Source organism: Quercus suber, unplaced genomic scaffold (assembly GCF_002906115.3).
Source record: "Quercus suber isolate HL8 unplaced genomic scaffold, Cork oak 2.0 scaffold_229, whole genome shotgun sequence".
Classification (NCBI taxonomy): domain Eukaryota; kingdom Viridiplantae; phylum Streptophyta; class Magnoliopsida; order Fagales; family Fagaceae; genus Quercus; species Quercus suber.
Window position 1 is genome coordinate 494,025 of NW_027069687.1, and position 23,925 is coordinate 517,949.

The 23,925-nt window shown below is 35.2% G+C and overlaps 2 protein-coding genes and 1 non-coding gene across 3 annotated transcripts; all 3 read right to left on the reverse strand.

Moving 5' to 3' along the window:
- Positions 1-161: 161 nt before the first annotated feature.
- LOC112019542 (anaphase-promoting complex subunit 4) lies at positions 162-12,430 on the reverse strand. Its single transcript, XM_065780251.1, has 19 exons — positions 12,088-12,430; positions 11,846-11,957; positions 11,424-11,515; positions 10,610-10,693; positions 9,959-10,198; positions 9,117-9,197; positions 7,484-7,635; positions 7,219-7,379; positions 7,027-7,127; positions 6,849-6,923; positions 6,113-6,292; positions 4,999-5,081; positions 4,815-4,913; positions 3,969-4,073; positions 3,494-3,632; positions 2,642-2,869; positions 2,405-2,554; positions 1,769-1,850; positions 162-394 (listed from the first exon to the last, which is right to left on the reverse strand). The coding sequence occupies exons 1-19, from the start codon at positions 12,154-12,156 to the stop codon at positions 300-302; spliced, it is 2,328 nt and encodes a 775-aa protein (XP_065636323.1). The 5' UTR covers positions 12,157-12,430; the 3' UTR covers positions 162-299.
- A 172-nt stretch (positions 12,431-12,602) lies between these two features.
- TRNAD-GUC (transfer RNA aspartic acid (anticodon GUC)) lies at positions 12,603-12,674 on the reverse strand. The gene has a single exon. It is a non-coding gene; the product is annotated as a tRNA-Asp (tRNA).
- Positions 12,675-15,218: 2,544 nt separating this feature from the next.
- On the reverse strand, positions 15,219-23,484 carry LOC112019548 (putative F-box protein At1g49610). The gene is made up of 3 exons (XM_024052068.2): positions 22,298-23,484; positions 16,301-16,480; positions 15,219-15,719 (listed from the first exon to the last, which is right to left on the reverse strand). The coding sequence occupies exons 1-3, from the start codon at positions 23,384-23,386 to the stop codon at positions 15,375-15,377; spliced, it is 1,614 nt and encodes a 537-aa protein (XP_023907836.1). The 5' UTR covers positions 23,387-23,484; the 3' UTR covers positions 15,219-15,374.
- Positions 23,485-23,925: the final 441 nt, after the last annotated feature.

Sequence of the window (23,925 nt, forward strand, 5' to 3'; positions counted from 1 at the left end):
TTTTTTTTCATATTGTCAAACTTTTATCTCTCAAGGTTTTGTAGGATTGTAAGTATCATAACTTCTAATCCTACTTTCCTTCCGATCACGTTCGGTTTGTTTTGGTTAGATGATGCAGGACACACTATTTTTCACGTTATACAAAAAGGAAAAAACAACAATTGAAAACAAAAACTGTATAACAAATGATAAGCAGAACACAAAATTAATCAAATGATACAACACGTCAGTGTTTTGCAGTAATTGAAGATTTAAAAAAATATATAACAGAGACAAATATAAATAAAAAATATAAGAGATTATTCAGCATCGGAGACCTCATCTTCGTCTTCCTCTAGGATGTAGACCAAGGCACGTTTTCTTGCAGCAAATACACAAGCAACACCTCGTGATGCTGTCACAATAATTTTAATAATTTTCAATAAAGATAATGGTGAGTTTAAATGAAAATTAATAAAATGTTATGAAAATCATTGTATATGTAGCATTTACTCATGTATGTATGCCTTTAAGCCATACATTAACTATCTATTTTTAAAAAAAAATTATGAAAAATTAAAAAAATTATAAAATCAATTAATTACTTTTTCATTTTTTTCGTATTTGCATTGGTCAGTAAAACCCATATTACAATAACAGATTTTGATGACATGACGACAGTGATGGGGAACAGGACTGATGATGTGAGGGTTATAGACAAAATTCAAGAGTTCACGCATTTACAGGAGACGTATAAGCATGCTTTAAATTGAAATGACACAAATAAATGTAATGGTCCAATTTCTGGAGCATTCACATGGAGTAGTCTCTATAACAGAATAAGACTCAATCATGTAGTCACTATTTCAATACTAGTGAATATGACATCCCAATAACAAAACAAGCTAGCCGCAGAGTGTACAGGAAAAATAGTTGTTTATTTAAACTTCAGTTATGAATCAGCCTAATCATTACAATTTACACCTGACCTTTTTCTCTTAAAAGTAAGAATATTCTTCTAAAAAATCTAGGAAAAACTATACTTTTCCACCATAAACTTTCACCCCATTTATAATGTCCCCCAAAACATCCATTTGCATAATTTACACCCAATTCAAAAGAATTGTATCAATGTGTCTTCAGCCGTCTAAATTAAGTGTTAACAGATGGAAAATGAGGTAATGACGAAATTACCCTCATTGGTTGCAATGAAGAACACTATTTGTATCTCCTCTAACACCTTATTTAGACAGTAGGGGGTTGATACAAATATCTCGAATTGGGGTATCAAGCAAATTGATTTTTTTTTTTTTTTTTGGGGGGGGGGGGGGGGAGATTGAAAATGAGGCAAAATTTAGGGTGGAAAAATGTATTTTGTCCATACTACTACACTGCTGTTCTTGCATTATCATCAATATTATTATTTTGCAAGAAATGTCAAATATCAGTATCACTATGGAAAATCAGGCAACCTTCTTAAGGTTTTCAATTAGTCTCCTGTTCAATGGTGAATCTAAACTTTGATATCATTAATTATATAATAAACATTCATATCATTAGTCAACATATCAACATGGTCACAGTCTGCCTGATAGAACCCATACTAGGACTATAGTTCTTCACAAAATCAACCAAATAAAATGAGCCAAATGAGCTTCAGCTCAAATGGTACCTCCTCCTTGTACGTACAAGGTGAAGGGTGAGATCATAGATTAAAGACTCATTGGATGCATGCGTAACTTAACAACACTTAAAACAAAAAAATAAAAATAAAATGAGAAACACTTACTGCTAACTGCCAGGGGAGCAATTACAGAGTGAGGAATACTGCGAACTTTTTCATTCTCCATTTGCAGGTAGACAACAGATTCCTAAACATACAGAGTTGCAGAGAAGTTGATTAGTTAACCACAAAGCAACAACAACAACAACAACAAAGCCTTAATCCAAAATTTTGGAGGTTAACCAGAAAGCAGCTTTAAAAAAAATACTTTGACTGGAAGGAATGCAATTAACCTTGGGAGATTTTAAATCTTAAAAAAAAAAAAAAAAAAAAAAAAAAAAAAAAAAAAAAAAAAAAAAAAAAAACTAATGTATTGAAACACAAGTTAAAAAAGAAACTAAACAAGGAGGAAGTTGATAGAAGATAAATGAGATACTTGACTTTAAGACAATTAACAAATGCCACATGGAGGGCATTTTAACATGAATAATTTTAGGTTTGCAAAAGATAAAGAAACTACAATTAAGGCAGCATGGGCATTAGAAAATGGGCTGTCATATTGTTGGGACAGAGGAGTTTGAATAGACGAATGAAAGAATTCCAAAAACATGTCAACTCCGCAAAAACTACATAGTTTGCAATGACGTCCTTTTTAGTTTATCCAATCCAAGAAGTAAGAATGAAACAGGTAACCTATATTACCTTTAATTGATGCAACATCCAATAGTCTAGACTAGTGGACCTTGAAATAGATACAAATGGAAGGTCATTTGCTTGTACAATCATCATACAGGCATCTCCAGAGCCTTCAGAAGAGGTAGTTTCATTTAATAACAGAACAATTTGACTTTCCTGTTTAAACAAAAATGCATTAGACAACATCAGAGACACCCAACAATGATAACCATGAGACTCTACATGTTAAATCAAGGTCTTTACCTTATATAAGGAAAGATCCACACAATGATAACCATCAGGGACACCCAACAATACAGCTTCCAATGAAAAATAGCCCTTCTTTACACTGATCAAATCATTCATAAACCCTCTTGCTATGCCTATACAATTGGCAATCTCTGGGAAAGACTCCTCAGGTATTTGGAAAGAGATATAATCAATGAAACTATTTTGACTAGTCTGATTAGATAACATGGCATGGGAGGAATCCTGCAGATGTAAAAAAACTATAAGACCATTGGAATGCAGTAAGATACTCATTTGTAAAAATAAAACCCTAGGATACCAGAGTGCTGAGTGAGAGCCAAAGCAAGAGTGTGATGCTAATGCAGGACATAAGTCAGAAAGATATTCGCAGGAAAGACACAAAAGAACAAATAACCTAAGAAACAGTACCTAGGGTGGCTTGGAGTCAACACCTAGAATTGCCTATAGCCACCACCAAGCCATTGGAAAATTCCAACAAAATTTTATTTATCAAATCAAGCATAATAATACTGAATGTTGGGGCCTTTAAATAGGATTCCCAAGCTACATACTAACTCTCTTATTAAGCAAACAAGGAAAGCCTTGTTTTATTTTATTTTTTTCCTTAAATTGATTTTCAATGAAGTTTATTACTTATCAAAAAAAAAAAAAATTCTAAACCGACTCATAGGTAGGATATTCAAATCATGCATCCTAGGTCATAACCACTGTTATAGAGAATGATTAACTTTATAAAACATGAAACCTTCACTTGCTTTTACAGGATAAAAACTGAATAAATTACCAAATGACCACATAAGTTCAGACATAACTATATGTCATGAAATTCACACAGAATAAAATTACCTCATAGTATGATATTGATGTAGGGACAGGGAAAGATGTAGATGCTGGTGAAGATGGAAGAGAGAACAGTGGCAATAGATTCTCACAAAGTATCTTTTCGGAAATTGTGCTAAATGGCATCAGAAAAGCTTCCCTGAAACTGAAATAATAAAATAATTAATGAAGCAATTCTAAAATGATTTAAAACCGGAAATAGTTTATACTCTAAAGAGATTTAATGTCTGTTAAAATACAAATTTTATTTATAATCTGGTTTTCAAAAATCTTCATATTTTTCCCTTTCAATGTTAATTTATACTTCATTTTTCTTTTACTTTTTTTTGGTTTTGTTTTGTGGGGGAGAGGGGAGTGGGTTGCTAAGAAAGTGTCATTTTATGGAAAGAAAAAAAAAAGTGAACAATATTTGCAATCTGGATTATATAACCCGTCTTTATGTTTATGTTAATGGAAATGAAAAGGAGCAAGAAAGAAATACCTAGATTCCATCTGCTGAAATTCTTTAGCAAGTGTCCTTCGCAGATATTCACAATCTAAAAATCCCCCAAAATGAACTAATTCCTTAACTCTTTGCATTGTTTCCCTGAAGAATTTAGAACATCAGTTTGTTTGAGGAGCACTGCAAATACATATTGACATATTTGATAACATGCAGAGACATGAATGCAGGTAACCATGTGTAAAGATATGCATACACACATCCGCTGCAAAAATGAAAAGGCTTTCTAGAGAACAAATGGCATTACTTCATTAAGTTGAAGCAACTTTAGAATTCCTATGTAAAATAAACATATTTGAAAACATGCAGAGACGTGCATTCATGTAACCATGTGTAAAGATATGCATACACACATCCACTGCAAAATGAAAAGGCTTTCTAGGGAACTAATGCCAGTAGTTCATTTGGATTTCATTAGAGAAGTTAAAGTGACTTAAGAATTTCCTATGTAAAATTATAGTGGATTTCTCAGTAATATAGCTTTTTTTTTTTTTTTTTTGAAGACATACATAAGTCACAGACCCGTATGGGATTCAACTGTGACCTTTCCCTCTGCCTGTTATGTATGGTGGGGAGCAGATCCCATTTGGTCCAAAGACCATGAATTTTGTATAAGAAAGTAGTTCAGGAGACTCATTCTTACATGTTCATTGATAATCTTGATCTGTTTTCACACAAAAACAATCTCAAATGTCAACCCATATGCAATTACCATGTAAGTTATATGTAAGCCAGACTATAATATGCCCAAATGATGTCAGATAAGGCTGTACGTGACAGAAGTTAAGGACAGATTAAATCTTTAATTGTTGAAAACTAACTTACAATTCAATTTCAACATCGCAATCAGCCTCAGATAGCTCCAGCAACTTTCTAACAGGATCTTGATCATATAAAAATTTCAAAAATATTACAGCAAGCTCACTGCCAAAATAATAAATAAATAAGATGACTGCAAAAAATTTGCCCCTAACTAGATGGAACAAGAACAAAAATCAGAAAGGCAAACCTATTGTATGGTAGAAGCTGATCACTGGGTTCTGACATTAGTAGCTTTATACATTTTAGAAGCCAGTTGAAGAAATTAGAAAACTGAAAGAAAAGACAACTAGAATCAAACACAAGATAAAAATCCAAAAGGATTGTCCTGGTAGTTATTTTGGCCAGTTTTCAAAGTTAAGGAATTATGTTCCTAAGCCCAACCAACAATTTATAGAAAGTCCTTTTGGAAGACAAGTAAAATCAGAAAATAAATATTATATTAATTTCCTAATTTCACAAGCACCAAGTTTCTTGCTTCTTGAGATGTCCATTCACTGCAGCCTTCTTGGTGACTGGGATTATATAATGTGAAGTTCATAAATTTATGCAAGGAAGAAGCCAAATTTTGAGAAACAGCTTCCATAATCTCATGTAGAATATAGGCATGGTCATCCATAAAGATCAGAAAATTCACTATGAAAATTGTACAATGTTTAGTAATATTTTTCATTAGATATATGATAATGGAGAGATGGAGGAAAAGAACACACCACAGGCTAAAACCAACTCTCTAAATCAACAAATTGCACTTCTGATACAATCTCTCCCCCAACCTCTTAAAGCAGAGGCAATGAATAACTACTTTTGACTCAACTAAAACGAAATACACTGATCAAATCTCATCAATTGTTAAGATTATGCTATTCACCTTAAGAAACCATCCAATTTTGTCTAGTTTTTGTCACATAACTAAGTCAAGCAAAACCTTAACTAGCCATCAAGTCGAGTGTTCCAAGATTGAATCCATATTAGTAAATAAGAATAAGCAAAAGTTTTAAACGCACATACTATAAAACAGAAAGCCTACAAGTTGGGAACTAAAACTTGTTTAAGTGATTCAGTTGTTTCTAATCTAGGTTTTTTGTTTTCCTTCTAAAGTTCAGGTATTGCTTAGGAGTTGATGATTCTGACTACAATTTTGTCAGAAATATATGGTTGGGAACTTAGGAAGAAAGGAATAGAGAATTTGAATGTCAATAGAAGTAGGAAGCTACTGCATAAATCAAACAGTTATATGTCCAAAAATACTTGTGTCCAAAACATTAACTGTGGAAGACAAAAGGATCCCCAAACAAGCATACCTGCTGTACCACAGATGAAAGCACTCTCATAAACCGTTCCACTTGAACAAGTAACATACCAGCTTTTTCTGTCGCATTATTGATGAGTGTCTCATCCAAACCAACACCCTGATAGCGTGCACGCCATCTTGAAAGGCCCCTAAGTTCCCCCATCCTAAATCCAATAATTTCTGCAGCAGGCTGGAAAATAGATATTTTTCTTTTAGTTTCCAATTAAGCCTCTTCTTATAAGGAACATGAAGAATCAGGCACATAGAATTTAACCATATAATAACTAGAAAATTTTATTTATAAAAGAAAAATGCCTTGGAAAAAAAAAAAAAAAAAACCTAATTACTTTGTAACTTGTTGAAGAAGGTTATAATGCAATCAATTTCAGTTTTTACATAACAATCATTACTTTGCACTTGCATGCAGCTTTTGACAACGGTATGCTATCAAAAAGATTTATCTTGGTTTTAAATTTTAAGATGGTTATAAATTCTATTGGCCTCTGAGTATAATAATCATGAAATTAACTTTTTCCTACTACAAATTAAAGAAAATTACACAGTACATCTTTTTCCTGTTGATGTCTACATACAAAATAAAGCATTTTGACACTAATTCATGAACTCAACCAACTCAATTCATAGGATTGCTTATATATCAATTTGAAAGAATCAGATATATCAGTGAAATGTCATGAATGGAAAGTACCAAGCAATAAATTGTTTGTCATATGTAAATAACACACCTGTAGATGATTAAGGACAATGAGCTGAAGTTCTTTTCCAGTACCACAGACAACCTTTGACACACGCTTGGCACCCTATTGAGTAATAAACTTACCATATCAAATACAAAATCGCAATGTCCTTCATGAAAAAAAATAATAATAATAAATAAATAAATTTACACAAGGCTGAGCATACCACTTCACCAAGAGAGTTAACTAGAAATTGATGAACTGGTGGACTGGTCCGAGCACCACCTAAAAGGCTAAGAAACTCCTCTTGGGGGGATGAGTCAAGTCCTATGTACAAACGGTAGAAACCAGTAAATAAAAAAGAAGAGATAAGATATACATCAATGAACTGTGGTTTTGTGTTATTATTAGTAGCTACCATGGTCAATAATCAGAGTAGACAAAGGATCAAACTTCTCATGAAAAGTGTGCATAGCATCAGACCACTGCTTACACATTACTGATAATGATGCCCGGATAACCTCTGTTAGATCCTCAATATTAGATGCTTGTTGAGCGACCTGATGAAGCTCATTTTTCCTACAGTGAGGAACAGATAGAGTGAGAGAGGGACATAGGGGCCAGATGGATGCAGGGAAAACAAATGCATAGATAAGTAATTGCATTTTCTACTGCAAAGTTACCTCTTCCAAAATATAGAAGTATTGAGCATTAAGGAATGCAAACCATGCATACCATGTCCAGCCGTTCTTCTGTCTCCTGATGCATCATTATCTTCAATAAGTTCTCCCGAGCACATGACTATCAAATGACAAAGATCTTTTGATAAAGCAACCTAATGACAACAATAATGTAACAAGATCAGATTGCACTGATAACTAGATCTGTGAGCTTTCAAAAATGAAATGTATAAGAGGATTTTTTCTATAAACATTACTAACACTAAGAACCCTATATAACTATTTAGTTTGATAGAATATAAAATAATTCCCACAGCTGGAATTTGCAACTAAAGAGACCATGAAATTTGCTACTGCTGCTGTTATTATTTTTTCTTTAGCATTAATCTTTTATCCATGAGAGGCAATTTAACATGAAAAACTAGTACAGAAATTCCTGGTTCAAGATATGCAAGACTATCAAAACAAGGAGCATCTGATTTATATGTCAATCTTCTAAATCCATATTGAATAGAATATATTAACTTTTATAGACACCAAGAGCAAGAAGTCCCAGCTGAATTGGTAATTTACAAAATAAGCATAATTCTCCCAAATACCTTAATTGTGCGGAGAGGGGCTTGGCTAAAGCAATAAAAATCTCATTTAATTTAAAAGCAAATGCTGATAAAACCTTAAATTCCAAAAATTTAGTGTAATACAAACTCTGAACCAGAAATCGCAAAATTGTAGTGTTAATAGTCCAATGTATTGAATACCAGCACATGGACCTGACAATATGGATGATAAGAAATGGTGACAGAAAATGAGAAAATGAAATCAACAAGCATTTGACCCAAAAAAATACTTTCACTTGTGTAAGCATTATGGTTCTACCAACCAGAGAGGCAATATATGACAATATTTCATTTGTAGGAAATGTTTGCCTTCTAACCTCGTCACCTTCTAACTTAGACAGCTACATCGTTTGCCCATCAAAGTCATACTTCACTTAAAAAACTAACCCTTTGGCAAGAAAGTCTCATGAGGTTTGATCTTAGTGCAATGGCAAGCGTGTACCCCCAAGTGATGTGTTGCAGTCAGTCTTTCCAAAAATTAGGGGAAAGGGAAACTAACCACCTCTCCAAGACCTGCAAAGGTGGAAGCCTTGTGCACTAGGTACAACCTTTTTGTCAAATGCATGCAATAAATTGAAATGGGTAAAATAATATAATGGCCTGTAAACTTGCACTCTTATTCTCATTAAGTATACAAAAGTACTCTCAAGCTTCCCAAAGTTCTGTTGTATGGACTCCTAATGTAATTAGTAGTAGCTGCATGAGTGCAGAATGACTTGGTTACACCCCTTTTATAACACCCCCCCCCCCCCCCCCCCCCCCACCCCCCCCCCACCTCGCAGGGCCGCCCCTTCCCTGGCAAAACAAGAGTGTTGGTTTCATGACTTGGTTGTGTCGGATGAGCTAAAAAGTTCTCATTCCCAGGTAGATGTCTCTCATCAACTGTATTTGCAATATCCAATTTAGTTAAAAAAATTAATTAAAAGGTAATTTATGAATATTCAAACTAGTGACAAAACATCTTATTGTCAAATTCATGCCATAAATTTTGTGAGGTCATCTACATGAGGATCACATACCTTGTAAATGGAAGCATTAAGAAGTCGGTAAGTAGCTTGAGTGCCCACAAGAGGAGTAGGAAAACAAAACTTGTGTATGTTCTGAACATGCAAAGTCAAGAGACAATTAACTTAAAATAAAACAGTCTATTAAGTGGCATATTAACCATACAACTGAAAAGGAGTATATTGGATGTAATTATTATCAAAAGAGGAAAAATGAAAATAAGGAAAAGAACCTGGAACAAGTCAAATCCAAACTCAAATCAAGTAGTAACTGAACTGTGACTGAGGATTTGTATGCTAGCATGAGCTACTAACAAAATAAAAAACAACAACAGTACATAATTGGATGGGCCAAGAACTAACAAGTAAAGACTTTTTTTCTTTTCTTTGCTAAAGATGATCCCAGAACAAAAAATCACTACAAAGTGAAGAATTTAGGCTGCCTTTAGCCCATTCTACTTTTTGGTAGTTCAAACATGGAATTGCTCCTTAGATCTCTATGTTAAAGAAATTCTATGAAGCATGGAAAAGCTCTTCAAAAGTTACAAGACACTCATTTAACAATTTGGATGGCCAAAAGTTACATACATAAATAGTGCCATGGGTGGAAACAAATATGCATTAAACAAGAAGACAATAATTATATAAATTTCAAAGCATTAAGAACCTTTTGTGGATCGTACAGCTAGATATAGAGATTATATGCTCAACACCTTGAAATCATATGACATGACCCTTTATAAGAGTCATCAGCAAGGACCACTGAATGTCATTAACCACATAACAAGAAAGTGTTATCATCCCATTGGTTAATCAGTATGATTTAGAAGTATTTTCCAAGAAAGATAATAACTTACAATTTTGCCTATTGGAAAAATTCCAAATATGCTAAAGCAAATGCTTCCATCCTTGTCTCCACTGCACAGGATATTAAAGCGTTGATGTGAAGAATTTGACAGCTCTCGAAATGAATCTTCATTGTCATCCATAAAGCCAGTATCTCCAGATACCACTCCAGGCATCCGGGGAACTCTTGGAGCAGGAGGAAAGAAACGAGAAGTACGATCTTCGTATGTTGATATGTTACCATTGTCATCCTGAAACTCAATTTAAAGAAGAGGATGGAATTGAAAATCTTTGTTGTGACCAAATAACAAGTAAACACTACCCCCCTGAGGGGCCATAAAGAAAATAGAAAGAAAAGGCTTCAACCACAGTGGCTTCAATTAATAAGATTATCATGTAGTAGCAGATTTAAAAATATTCACGAACTCCGATTGATTGATTATAATGTCAAACTAAATAGATTTTACTGAAAACTTGTAAGTTTCAAACATATCTTCAAGTGAATTAGAAAACAATACCAGCTCAGTGAGCATCCACCATATGTTTTCTAAAGGGCATGTTACTCAGCCATAATTCTAAAAATGATACTCATTTCAAGAATCCAATTTATCCATTAAGATCAAAAAGGTTCATGGAATGCAAATAGATAGATGAAAGCATACTCTAATCAGATGTCCATCCTCCTCCCAGTTAAGACACACAACAGCAACAGTATGGGACTTTAAACTTCTCAACAACTTTCCATTCTGCTTGACATAAAGAATACCAGGGGTTAGAGAAGGAATAAACAAAGAATAAGATAAAATTAAGCATACATTTCACTGTTTTACACACAAGCACATGATAATAAAAGGAATTATGTCATGTCCACACAAGAGAAACTAAAAAATATAATAAAAATAAAATAACATAACCTGAGAATGAGAAGATGTATGGTTATAAAATAGAAGCAACACAAAAACAAAGCTATATGATGCAGCCGAATTAGGGAAATTTAAATATTAAAAAAAAAAAAAAAAAGACAGAACTCAATGAAAATCAAAGCCCATATAAACTATATCTAGTCCATATACAGCATGACTGCCACAATGACTAATTTATTCACGGGGCTTCTTAGAGACTAATGAACCTTTTTCCCCATTTGTTTTCTTATTACACAAATGACAATCATGTTATATGTCAGAGGGCTTAGTTGGGTTCTAAAGCTAGGTGCTATAGTATTCATACTGCAACCATGAACCAACCAAGCTTGGTTAAAAGGCATCCATGAATGATTTTCCAGCAGACAGAAAAATGGAAAGAGAACCATAAGCAGCATGTGAGCTTACATTCTATGGAAATAACTTTAGTTTCAAACTTTCAATGATTACGTAGTTCACCAAACAGTAAATGAAAAATATATGTTTAAAATCTGGGTGAGGCAAGCAAGTAATGAGTACTGACAGTAATTTAGAGCAATAAAGTAAGGCCACTAACTTCAACATCGTGCAATGAGACTGTTCCATCTTCAAGCCCAACAGCTATCGCTTTACCATCAGGTCGCCAACATAAGGATGTTATGCACCTCCCTAGAGAAGTTTTACAAATTCAGTAAGTACACAACCAATGCACATTTGGCCGCAGTTCAAATCCACTAACACACACACACACACACACACACCCATATCTATCATTGTAGTATCAATTGAATACACAACTACAACTATTGATTAACTCAACAACTTAACTTAAGAGTCTGGGATTTGCAATAGAATTCGAAGCTTGTAATATATACACGCACACATAATAGAATTCGTAGCGAAAACAATTGAAATTAAATTAAGAGTCTGGAATTTACAACAGAATGAGTAGAAATTAAACTAAAGCTAGCGAAAACAAAACAAAGAAAGAGAAATCACCAGGAGAGATCGTCCACAATCTCTGCCAATTGAAACGATGCAGCAAAATCTTCGAGTCCTCCGTAACCATGGCCAGCAAATCCTTCTCCGGATTCCATTCTGCAATCTTTATCTGCCATTACAAATCACCAAATTAGAAAATGCCCACACACACACACACACACACACAAAAACACAAGCTTATGTCAATTATTGATCGCAAAGTCGGAAAGATACAAAGGAAAACAGAGAAGAAAAAAAACCTGAGAGGCGACCGGTTTGTCGAATTGAAGCTGAAAAGGAATCACACGCTGATCCTCGTCGGTTTCCATAGCTAAAAAGCTTCGAAAATTTTGAGTGCGACAAAGAAGAAAAGGAAATTGAGCAACCCTAGAAAACGAAGGAAGGAAGACACTGCGACTGAGCCGGTGGAGACGGCGTCGTTTTTGAGAAGAGAAGAAAGAATAAGAAATACGAAGAGATAGAAATGTAAAACGAGAAACGAACTGAGAAGAGAAGAGGCTCTCTGTGAACTGTGACTGTGAGTGAGGACTGAGGAGTTTGGAAATGTGAGAATGAGGGCGGGCTTTTTTTTTTGGGTTTCGATTTTTAATATATAGACGTATAATCTAACGGTCCTAAATGAGTGATCATGGAACGTTTTAGTTTTTGACAAAACAAAAAAATCAAATGGGAGACTTGTTACGGCGATTATATTATGTCGGCCTTAAAACTTCAAATTACTTTTGGTGTTTTAAAACGCAATTTCAAAAAGAGACGCCGTTGCCGGGGATCGAACCCGGGTCACCCGCGTGACAGGCGGGAATACTTACCACTATACTACAACGACCTTGTTGGTTGACGGCTTTTAACTAATTATTTGAATATAAACAGCTGGGAAAATACAAAACCCACCGAGAAGTGTGCGGACTGCGGATACTGGGATAGGCTTGCAGAGAATGGATCACTTTGCAAGAGGATTTTGTTATTTTTGATATAATCATCCTTCGAATATTTGTAAGGGTTCGTTTTAATGACTCTATTGGGCATTGGTATGTGCATTTATGGGACTTATATATAATCACTTAATAAGGACAAATTTACCTTCTCATTAAAAAAAATAAACAATAAATAAATGTAGTAGCAAAATATTTCATAATTGGTGAACTCATATGAAAATAATGTTGCGCTCCAATAAGAATTTGTCAGCTTAGCAAGTTATGAAAAGTTGTGTGCCTTATTGCTCAATTATGAATAACAACATAATGGGTTTATAATGAAAAAAAAATAGCATTTTCAAACTCAAACCCTCTAAATATTTTCATAAATTTTCAATTGTGATGGGTTCAAATATAATTATTTTATTATTTTATTTGACTTATAGTGAGTTGACACTTCAGTATATTACGAAAAATGTTATAAAATTTTGTTGTATCTAATAATATTTTGAATATCGTGAATCCATAGAAGAATTAAGAGGTAATTTGCAGGCTAGCATAATCTTGGAAGAGAATATCATTAATTAGCAAGGTTTTGAAACTATTTAGGAAACTAGTATCTCGAGTCTATGAAGCTCAAGTTAGGTAACAAAATTGAGCCTTATGGACTCAAGTTCTAGTGCTGAGGTGGAGTGATTTATCTACGTGGAACTCGAGTTTCTCAAACTCAAATTCTATGGAAGTATTTGAAGAACAAAGATGAAGATAAAGACGATTTGAAGAATCGAAGACGCGATCTGAAGAATCGATCTGGAAAAAGCATGAAGATGAAGACGATCTGAAGCATCGAAGAACCAGATCCGAAGGAAGAAGAAGAACGATTTGGAAGATGAAGACAATCTGAAGAATTGATCTGGAAAATGCATGAAAATGAAGACAATCTGAAGAACCGAAGAATGAAATTCAAAGGAAGAAGAAGAACGATTTGGAAAATGCTGATCTAGAAAACGCAATAGAATAATATGTAGAAGCAGGTGAGGAAGAAGAAGTGCAGAGGAGGAACTCAATTATTATAAACCTGAGTTCTACGTGGATTCCACGTGGTTAATTTTTGTTTGCCAGCTCTAGAAGTCGAGCATTTAAGACTCGAGTTCTATCATGAAACTTGAGTCTTAAAAACTTGAGATGCTATTTTTCCATATTGTTTTGCAAACATCACCACTAATGAAATTGTTGAAAATTTAAGGCCAAATAGGAAAAAAAATTTGAAGAACTCATACATATTTGAGACAAAATACAAAGAATGACTCTAGAAGGTAAACAATGATAAGTGAAGTCTTTTTAATTTCTTAGTAGAAATATAATATATATCATTTGTATTTAGTACAAAACTCCTACTATACCGAGTTTGGGGAGGTCATGGTGGTAGCCTTACACCTAATTTTTTGAAGAGATTAACTCTCCTACTTGCCGTTGCACCAAAACCTGACCTCTAATTAGTTAGTATAAGATATATCATTAAAAAAATATTTTCATTCTTTATGTTCTTCAAAAATGGTTGGAAATATTATGGGCTCGTTTGGTAATGTTATTCTAGTAACGTTGTTTGTATTTTATAGAAATGTGTGTGGGTAAAAATGTGTGTAGAAATACGTGTAATGTTGTTTAAAAACTGAAAACTGTTGTTTAAATCCATGTACCAAATAGGCCCTATATGTTTGAAAATCATTAAAATTATTTTCATCATTTTCTTTTTGTTGTATTATTTTATTATCATCTCACTGTTATCAATGAAATTGTTATCTATTTGTGAAAATTTTACATTAATTTCTCTTATATTTTGGTTATTATTAGTAAACAAAATTTTTCTAGAGATTTTCATTGAGATTCAATTAACTTTTCTAGAATAAAGTTATAAAATGTCCAGAATAATTTTTTTTTTTTTTTTTACAAAGTTACTGTTGCGTTTTTACTTCACAATAGAAGCAGCCGAGGATCTCAACCTTTATAAGCAAAGACAAATTCACCTGCAGTCAAATTAACAGTAGAAATTTTCACATCAATTGAATATAAAGCAAAATATATAAAAATAAGATAAGATAAAATAGTTTAATGATAATTGGTTTTCAAATTGATAATATTACAATGGGAGTGCAGTTGATCCCGAAAGAATTCAATACAGACTATCCACAAGTTAAAACTGGTTAATATGAAAATTCCTCAAACATAAGACAGAAGCAACCTATTCCGTTTCTTCTTTCCATTTTTTTGGTGGATCAATGCGCTAGTGAAAAACCACTTGTGCACAAGTGAGGCATATGGGAAAAATATGTGATTCAATTAAAAAAGAACCGAAGGATATTAGAAAATTTAGACAATCTCATTGAAAGTTTGAAACTGCGTGATTAGAATCAAAATAAACTTGATAAGCAAATAACCACCGACAACCATGGATATATCCAAAGACAAGCTTCATACCACTAAGAAGACATAAGTACAAAGCAACGGAAGTTGAATCAAATTCTTAGCAAGATTTAAGTTCTTTGAACCTGTAATCTGTACAACTACTATATATTTGTGAGAATCCAATAGTTTAACAGGATAGAATAACTTTATATGATTTTACTGATATGGGAACATGACATGACCATTACTTGAGGAGAGGATTTGGGGAAGCTAATCAACTTTTGAGCCATTTGTCGAAATTCATGTACCATATTCTGGTTTTGTGTTACCAATGCTTCACTGATAACCATCTTTTCCAGCACCTTTGCATTCTTGAGCAGAAATTGTACTACTGAAATGAATACTTCCTTTCTGTGGAACAACCTTTCTACAAAACCAGAAATCTTGACCGTTTTGAGGTATTGCAGCAAAGACTTGAAATGGATTTTCTTTGATTTCCAATGGCTCACTTCATCAAACTTGCGAGTGTGGAAGTAGCGTCTTCCTAGAAACTACATAATAAATGTACATTAGTTTGTTTTGAAGTTCCTTATTTATATATTTATTTATTTAATAGATAGATAGTGTGGGAGGGGGGAGGGAGGGTTCGAACTACAAACATCAAACACCTCAAATGATGTCACTAGTCACTACTACTGGACTATGACTTGAACCACATCTGTTTTGAAGTTCAGTTTAGATGATGATATTTTGTCATGTTGTTATGGAGTTCTGGACAGTAACTTAAACACTGAATGTCCTCTCATGCAGGCAAACTGATTTCCAAAAATCTACTATTGACATCATTGTTGTATAAGAAAATTATCAAATGAGAGGGTTTTGAGTAAAAAAATCCACAGAATGGCCACTTTAGAAAGATTGACAACCAACATTAACTCTTTAAGCCAAGAAATTAAAGGGGGCCAAGGCTCCAAGCTCCTTGAGGTGACTCCAAAAATAGTTTGCCACATTGAACTAAAAAAGATAAAGAGCTGGGAGTAATCCTTCATCAAACTATAATTGATATGAAACTCTGGAAATTAATCCAAGAAAAACATTTTTTGATAAGTAAATTGGTCCAAGAAAAACATACCTCTGACCCTGAGTTGTCGGCGGATTTGATGTCCATAACCAATGTCTCAACATATGGCGAACTTTGAAGCAGGCTTGCAATGCCAAGGAAGTCCCATTTCTTCATGCTTGTTTTCACTGTTAAACGTTTGCACTTCAAAGATGGAAAAGGCCGATGTTTCACTGACATTATAGATAGAACCTAGGTCCATCAAAGCAAGAAGTAGATTGCAATGAGGTAAAGTGAATACGACCATGTGCTTTAAGTTAAATATATTGCCAGTGAACAATTTAGCTATAATGTTTTGCAGAACACAAACTTATATAAATGTCAATAAATCCCATACATGATTTTTCATGCATCACCATTGATCACTGATGTAAAATGAAGGAAGAAAGTGATAAACTAAAACAAAAAGAAACAGAGTTGGACTGAAACTCTACTACTGCATTTGATAATGAAATGGACAAAATATAGGCTAAAAACAAACGATTACAAACACAAAAATAGGCACCACTAACATCATGCTAAACAACTCCTACAAACTAGGAAACAAATAGAAACAAACTACTGAACTCCTAAAGACTAGGACAACCCAAATCCATTCTAACGTGTGTTGCACTAATTTATTCAACAATCCCTCTCTTAAACTGATGTTCCACACATAACATCAGTTTAATAAAACTCAAACTTTGAAGCGCCATCCCTCAAATAAAGTCCTTTGAACTGCAAACACCAAGTAGCTCCCTGAGCTTCTGAAATGCTGGAAATTTGAGAGGCTTTGTTAGAATATCAGCAATCTAATCTTCACTTCTGCAGTAAACCAGATTAATAACTCCATCATTCGTGAGATCCTTCAAGAAATGATACTACACGTCTATATGCTTGCTTCAACCATGTAGAACAGGATTCTTTGAGAGCTTTATTGCTGAACTGTTGTCACAGTAAATAAGAGTAGGTCCATCTTCTTTGAACTGTAGCTCTTCAAGAATCTTCTTCAGCCAAATAGCTTGACAAGCACAAGCTGTTGCTGCAACAAATTCAGCTTCAGTGGTTGACAATGTGACGATTGGCTGCTTCTTTGATGACCATGAAACAGCTCCTGTTCCCAACATGAAAACATACCCATATTTGCTTTTTCGATCATCAGTATCTCCTACATAATCACTATTTGTAAAGCCAAACAAATTTGACTTTTCTCCTTTTTTGAAAAACAGCCCAAACTCCTTAGTACCTTGCAAGTACCTAAGAATTCTTTTTGCAGCCAAAAGATGAATCTCTGTTGGACAATCCATGTATCTACTAATGACACTTACAGCATGCATTATATCAGGCCTTGTTGCAGTCAAATACATTAAGCTCCCCACAATCTGCTTGTAAAGAGTACTGTTAACCTTCTTTCCTCCATCATCCTTGTTTAGCTTCAAACCAAACTCAGACGGTGTATTCACAGGATTACAATCCTTCATTTGAAACTTGTCCAAGATTTCTCCCACATACTTCTTTTGAGAAATAAGAATGCCAGCAGAGGACTGCAACACTTCTATGCCAAGAAAGTAATGCATCATGCCAAGATTAGACATTTCAAATTCAGCCATCATGGATTTCTTAAAGCTTTCAAACATAGCTGTATTACTTCCAGTATAGATTAGATCATCTACATATAAGCAAACAATGAGCATTTTCCCTCCATCATCAACTTTTATGAAAAGTGTATGTTCATAAGGACATTTTTGAAATCCTTCCTTCAAAAAATAAGTTTCTATACGATTATACCAAGCCTGTGGGGCTTGTTTTAATCCATATAGAGCCTTCTTTAGTCTATACACTTTATGCTCATTTCCAAATTTCACATAACCGGGAGGTTGATCGATAAATACCAATTCCTTCAAATCTCCATAGAGGAATGCTGACTTCACGTCCAGCTGGTAGATAGGCCATGAATTCTGAGCTGCTATTGCAATCACCAATCTGATTGTGTCATGCCTTGCAACTGGAGCAAAAACTTCTTTTAATCAACACCAAACTCTTGCTAATAGCCCTTGGCCACCAAGCGTGCCTTATACTTGTCGACTTCACCATTTTCCTTCAGCTTTGTCTTGTAAACCCACTTCACACCAATTGTTTTGTGCCCTTCTGGAAGATCAGATAACTCCCAAGTGTCATTCTTTTTGATAGCTGCAATTTCAGCATCCATATTGTTGAATAAATTAGTGCAGCACACGTTAGAATGGATTTGGGTTGTCCTAGTCTTTAGGAGTTCAGTAGTTTGTTTCTATTTGTTTCCTAGTTTGTAGGAGTTGTTTAGCATGATGTTAGTGGTGCCTATTTTTGTGTTTGTAACCGTTTGTTTTTAGCCTATATTATGGCCATTTCATTATCAAATGCAGTAGTAGAGTTTCAGTCCAACTCTGTTTCCTTTTGTTTTAGTTTATCACTTTCTTCTTTCATTTTACATCAGTGGTATCAGAGCTTGGTTAGAGTTCCACAATGGCTTCTGAAACTTTTGTGCAGCCAGCCATCCTACACTTCGATGGTCACTATGACCATTGGAGCATGCTCATGGAGAACTTCTTGAGGTCCAAAGAATATTGGACGGTTGTTGTTTCTGGAGTAGCAGAACCAGCAGCAGGTGTTGCGCTGTCAGATGCGCAAAAGACAGAGCTTGAAGGGTTGAAGTTAAAGGATCTTAAAGCAAAGAATTATCTCTTCCAAGCTATTGATCGCTCAATCTTGGAAACCATTCTTTGCAAAGACACAGCTAAGCATATTTGGGATTCCATGAAGAAGAAGTACAAAGGTACAGCAAGGGCTAAGAGGCAGCAGCTTCAAGCACTTTGTTCAGAGTTCGAAATACTTCGAATGAAGTCAGGAGAATCAGTTACAGACTATTTTCAAGAATGATGGCAATCGTTAACAAGATGCGGATCCATGGCGACAAGACAGAGGATGTTCTCATTGATGAGAAGATTCTTCGATCCTTGACACCAAAATTTAATTTTGTTGTCTGTGCTATAGAAGAAGCTAATGATGTTGGTTTATTGTCAATTGATGAATTACAAAGTTCTTTGTTGGTTCATGAGCAGAAAATGAATTGGCAAGACAAAGAGGAGCAAGCGTTACAAGCCTTGGCATCAAAAGGAGGAGGTCAAGGACGAGGAAGAGGCAGAGGCAAAGGCGGCAATGATGGTAGACACTTAAATAAAAAATCAGAAGATTTTGATTCTCAAGGAAGACGAAAAGGCCATGACAACAACAACAATCATTCAACGCCTTCCAAGTCAAAGTCAGCAGACAAATCAAGAGTTGAATGCTATAGGTGTCACAAGTTTGGCCACTACAAGTCAGAGTGTCGTACTAATCTAAGGAGAGATGGTGGAAAGCAGTCCAATTTTGCTGAGAAGGAAGAAGTGTCTTTGTTGATGGCTTGTCATGGCAAGGAGGAAACCCACAACAATTTTTTGTGGTACTTAGACACTGGCTGCAGCAACCATATGAGTGGAGAGAAGTCTGTATTCTCTAAATTGGATGAAGCCTTTCGTGATGTTGTGAAGTTCAGTGATGGCTCTACAGTCTCTGTTATGAGAAAGGGAAAGGTAGCAATTCAAACCAACAAAAATTCTATTCAAACTATTTCTAATGTTCTCTTTGTTCCAGATTTAAGAACAAATTTACTCAGTATTGGTCAGCTACAAGAAATGGGATATGGAATCTCTATAAAAAATGGAGTCTGTAGAATTGAAGATGAGAAGTTGGGCTTGATAGCTCAAGTCAACATGATAGCCAACAGAATGTTTCCATTGTATCTTCATGACACCGCTCACTCATGTCTTTCTGCAAGATTGAGAGAGAAGGAATGGCTATGGCATTTTCGCTATAGGCAACTTAGCTTTGGCGGGTTGAAAACTTTACAACAGAGGAATATGGTGATTGGTCTTCCTCAAATTACAGCTCCTTCTAAAGTTTGTGAAGAATGTGTTGTTAGCAAACAACACCGTAATCAATTCCCACAAGGGAAATCATGGAGGGCGAAGGCTGCATTGGAGCTTGTTCATTCTGACATTTGCGGGCCAATAACTCCACACTCTAATGGAGGTAAGAGATATATACTTACCTTCATTGATGATTTTAGTCGCAAAAGTTGGGTTTATTTTTTGCAAGAGAAGTCTGAAGCCTTTCTAGCCTTTAAAAGCTATAAAGTGCTAGTTGAGAAAGAAGTTGGCAGTCCCATAAAAACTCTATGTACAGATCGTGGTGGAGAATATAATTCACATGAATTTGCAAGTTTCTGTGAGACTCATGGAATAAAGAGGCAACTTACAGCAACTTATACGCCCCAACAGAATGGCGTTTATGAAAGGAAGAATTGAACTATTCTAAATATGGTGTGAAGTCTTTTAATTAGGAGCTGTATTCCAAAAAGTTTTTGGCCTGAAGTAGTTAACTCGAGCATTCATAGTCCCACACTTGCTGTTTAAAATATAACACCAGAGGAAGCATGGAGCGAACGGAAACTAGCTGTTGATCACTTCAGAATTTTTGGGTGTGTTGCATATGCCCATATTCTAGATCAGAAGAGGAAGAAGCTGGATGACAAGGGAGAAAAATGTATTTTTCTTGGTGTTAGTGATCAGTCAAAAGCTTATAAGCTTTACAATCCTAACACTAAGAAAATACTTATCAGTCGAGACGTTGTTTTTGATGAAGATCAAATCTGGGAATGGAGCAAAAATGTAGTTGGAGAGCCAATTCCAACCAGTTTTGATGGAGAAGATGGTGATGAAGTAAACCAGCAGCAGCAACACCTTGCTCCAGCAACTGATGCATTTGAGAATCCTCAAAATGAAACTCCTGTAGCCTTTGAAGTCACTCCAACAGCACCAGAAGCAGCAGCTGAATCATGTTCTCATCGTGTTCAAAGGAGGCCAGCATTGATGTATGATTATGAGGTAACCGGAATTGATCAATCTGAAGACCCACTCACTCATTTTGCTCTATTTTCAGATTGTGATCCTACAGTGTTTGAAAGTGCTGTCAAAGAATCAAAATGGCGGAAGGCTATGGAAGCTGAAATTGCAGCCATCGAAAAGAATGACACTTGGGAGTTATCTGATCTTCCGGAAGGGCACAAAACAATTGGTGTGAAGTGGGTTTACAAGACAAAGCTGAAGAAAAATGGTGAAGTCGACAAGTATAAGGCACGCTTGGTGGCCAAGGGCTATAAGCAAGAATTTGGTGTTGATTATAAAGAAGTTTTTGCTCCAGTTGCAAGGCATGACACAATCAGATTGGTGATTGCATTAGCAGCTCAGAATTCATGGCCTATCTACCAGCTGGACGTGAAGTCGGCATTCCTCCATGGAGATTTGAAGGAATTGGTATTTATCGATCAACCTCCTGGTTATGTGAAATTTGGAAATGAGCATAAAGTGTATAGACTAAAGAAGGCTCTATACGATTATACCAAGCCCAACCAAAGCCATAACAAATAAAAAATTCCAAACGCTGTAACAACAACCACACCTGGCAGTTCACCCTTAAACCCAACCTTCAAACCACCCACTCCTGCCACAAGATCCCAACGACAACAGTCCAAAACACCCAAATCATCAAAGCATAGGCGTTGTACTCTTTGGCCATCTATCCTTTTATTTTCTGATCTTCAATTTTGTTATTGCATCTGTTTGTTACTATGTCAAAATGGTTGTTCTATGTCATTAAGTTAAAAATAAACAGACCCTAAATCAATCAAATCAGGCTCAAAGAGACAAGATATCATGTTCAGATGTGTATAGTAAGTGAAAAAGAACACTATATGCCATGCATTATTCTATATGCAGGGACTAGCCAAAAAATGAGACTACCAACAATAAAAAGCTATAATCTTGATACATTCATGCCTCTGCAAATTGATATCAACATTAGCAATCAATTTTAAACATGTTTTTTTGCATAAGACGAACGATCGAAAGGAAATAAATAAATAAACAACAGAGAGAGCTATCAAGAAAAACCAACCATGAGACACCATGGGCCAACAGTGAGCTCTTTGACATGATGTACACTCTCAAGAAGTCCCCTCACAATGTCTTGATACTCCTTACAAGCATCTTCCTTTTTACATCTACAACCCATAGACATGTGGAAATCGAGCTTAGCCTCAACCAATGCAGACACGTCTTTGATACGACACTTATTTCTATCAAAGTTCCCCAGAATTTCCAGTGACTCAATCTTCGGAGCCGCAATTTCCAATTCCACTGCAGGGAAATACGAATGTCGCAAATGGTCTTTTATTACCAATTTCCTCAGACTGTCAGAAACTATGCCCAACCGTTTAAGCTGACAACAATTACACAATTCCAAGTATTCAAGTTTAGGACTACCCATCAGCACTTTCGCTATCGCCTCTTCGGGTAAAGCCGTGTACCCAATGCACAATCGCTTGAGTGAACTCCAATTCACAACCCCAGTTGGGAAAATTTTGCAGAAACAAAATTCGAATTCAGAGACAAATTCATTGGCATAAAGATCCTGAGGCAATACATATGCCTCAGAATTCTTATAATGATTTGATGACAATTTAAGACTGAGTTGATCTACCTTCGCAGCTGTGGCGAAACGAACCCAGTCATCGACTCGATTCTTAAGCTGTGAATTGTACCAGAATTCGAGCAAGAAATTCGAGAGCTTCGGAGCACTGTGTAGGAGCAAAGCACTATCCACATTAGAGGCGAAAACTTTAGTGTTATTGAAATAACCAGCGTCGCTGAAACTGAGAGAAGGAACAGAGGTCCAAAGCTGAACCCATCTTTTCGACAAAACGCCGGTTTTGATAGCGTCTTTTGTGGGCAAGAACGCAAGGATGCTGAGGATGATCGAGTCCGATAAATCGCTGATTCGATCTTCATCGTCGCTGTCTCTGAACACTGCCACATATTTGCGACGCTTAGCTTGATGAACATCTTCGTAATCATTACAGTCACTCTGTTCCTCTTCTTCTCTTTGTTCTTCTTCGGAATTGGGGTTTTTCACGAGGCTGGAATCGTAGGAGGAGACGCTGATGTCTTCGCTGGAAGTTGAGCTTCGTTCTGCTTCTGCCTCCATTATCAACTCTCTCTTCAGTTCGGTTGTATTGGTTAATCTGTTTTACAACTGTCAGTCTCTCGATAAGAACAGGACTTTTCATGTCGAAGGAGCGACCTACGACCGACCGTAGTGAAAAGATTTTTATTTTTTTATTGGGCTCATGGGTAATTGCAAATTACATTATAAACCCTATATTTTAGGGGTAGTTTCATTTTTTATTTTAAACATAAAATGGGTGGTTTCAAATTAAACTATATAGTTTTCAAATGGTGAAATTAAATCATAAAGTTTAAGAATTATTTTAATATTCTCAATTGGTAAAGTCTCTTATAGTTGAATAAGAGATTTGAAATTTAATTTCCGTCTACATAAAAAAATCGATTAGTGTCTTGATCTAAAGCAGAGGTCTGGAGAAGTAAACTCTGAATTTTGATCATCAAAAAATTTTACTTCTAATCATATTTAATTCAAAATTCAAAGTTTGAAATAAATAAACATTAGGCTTTGAATTTTGAAAACCATATTTAATTTAAATATTCTCTTTCATCATAAATAAA

Bases quoted from the DNA above. Each gene is read 5' to 3' on its own strand.
- LOC112019548 (XM_024052068.2), bottom strand. From the start codon at position 23,386: ATGGAGGCAGAAGCAGAACGAAGCTCAACTTCCAGCGAAGACATCAGC. The intron at 16,481-22,297 runs GTTGGTTTTTCT...TGATGGACCTAG, and splicing joins TTGGCCCATGGTGTCTCATG to GTTCTATCTATAATGTCAGT. The intron at 15,720-16,300 runs GTATGTTTTTCT...TTTATTATGTAG, and splicing joins CCGACAACTCAGGGTCAGAG to TTTCTAGGAAGACGCTACTT.
- LOC112019542 (XM_065780251.1), bottom strand. From the start codon at position 12,156: ATGGAAACCGACGAGGATCAGCGTGTGATTCCTTTTCAGCTTCAATTC. The intron at 2,870-3,493 runs GTAATTTTATTC...TTACATCTGCAG, and splicing joins CATCAATATCATACTATGAG to GATTCCTCCCATGCCATGTT. The intron at 2,555-2,641 runs GTAAAGACCTTG...TTGTTTAAACAG, and splicing joins TGGATCTTTCCTTATATAAG to GAAAGTCAAATTGTTCTGTT.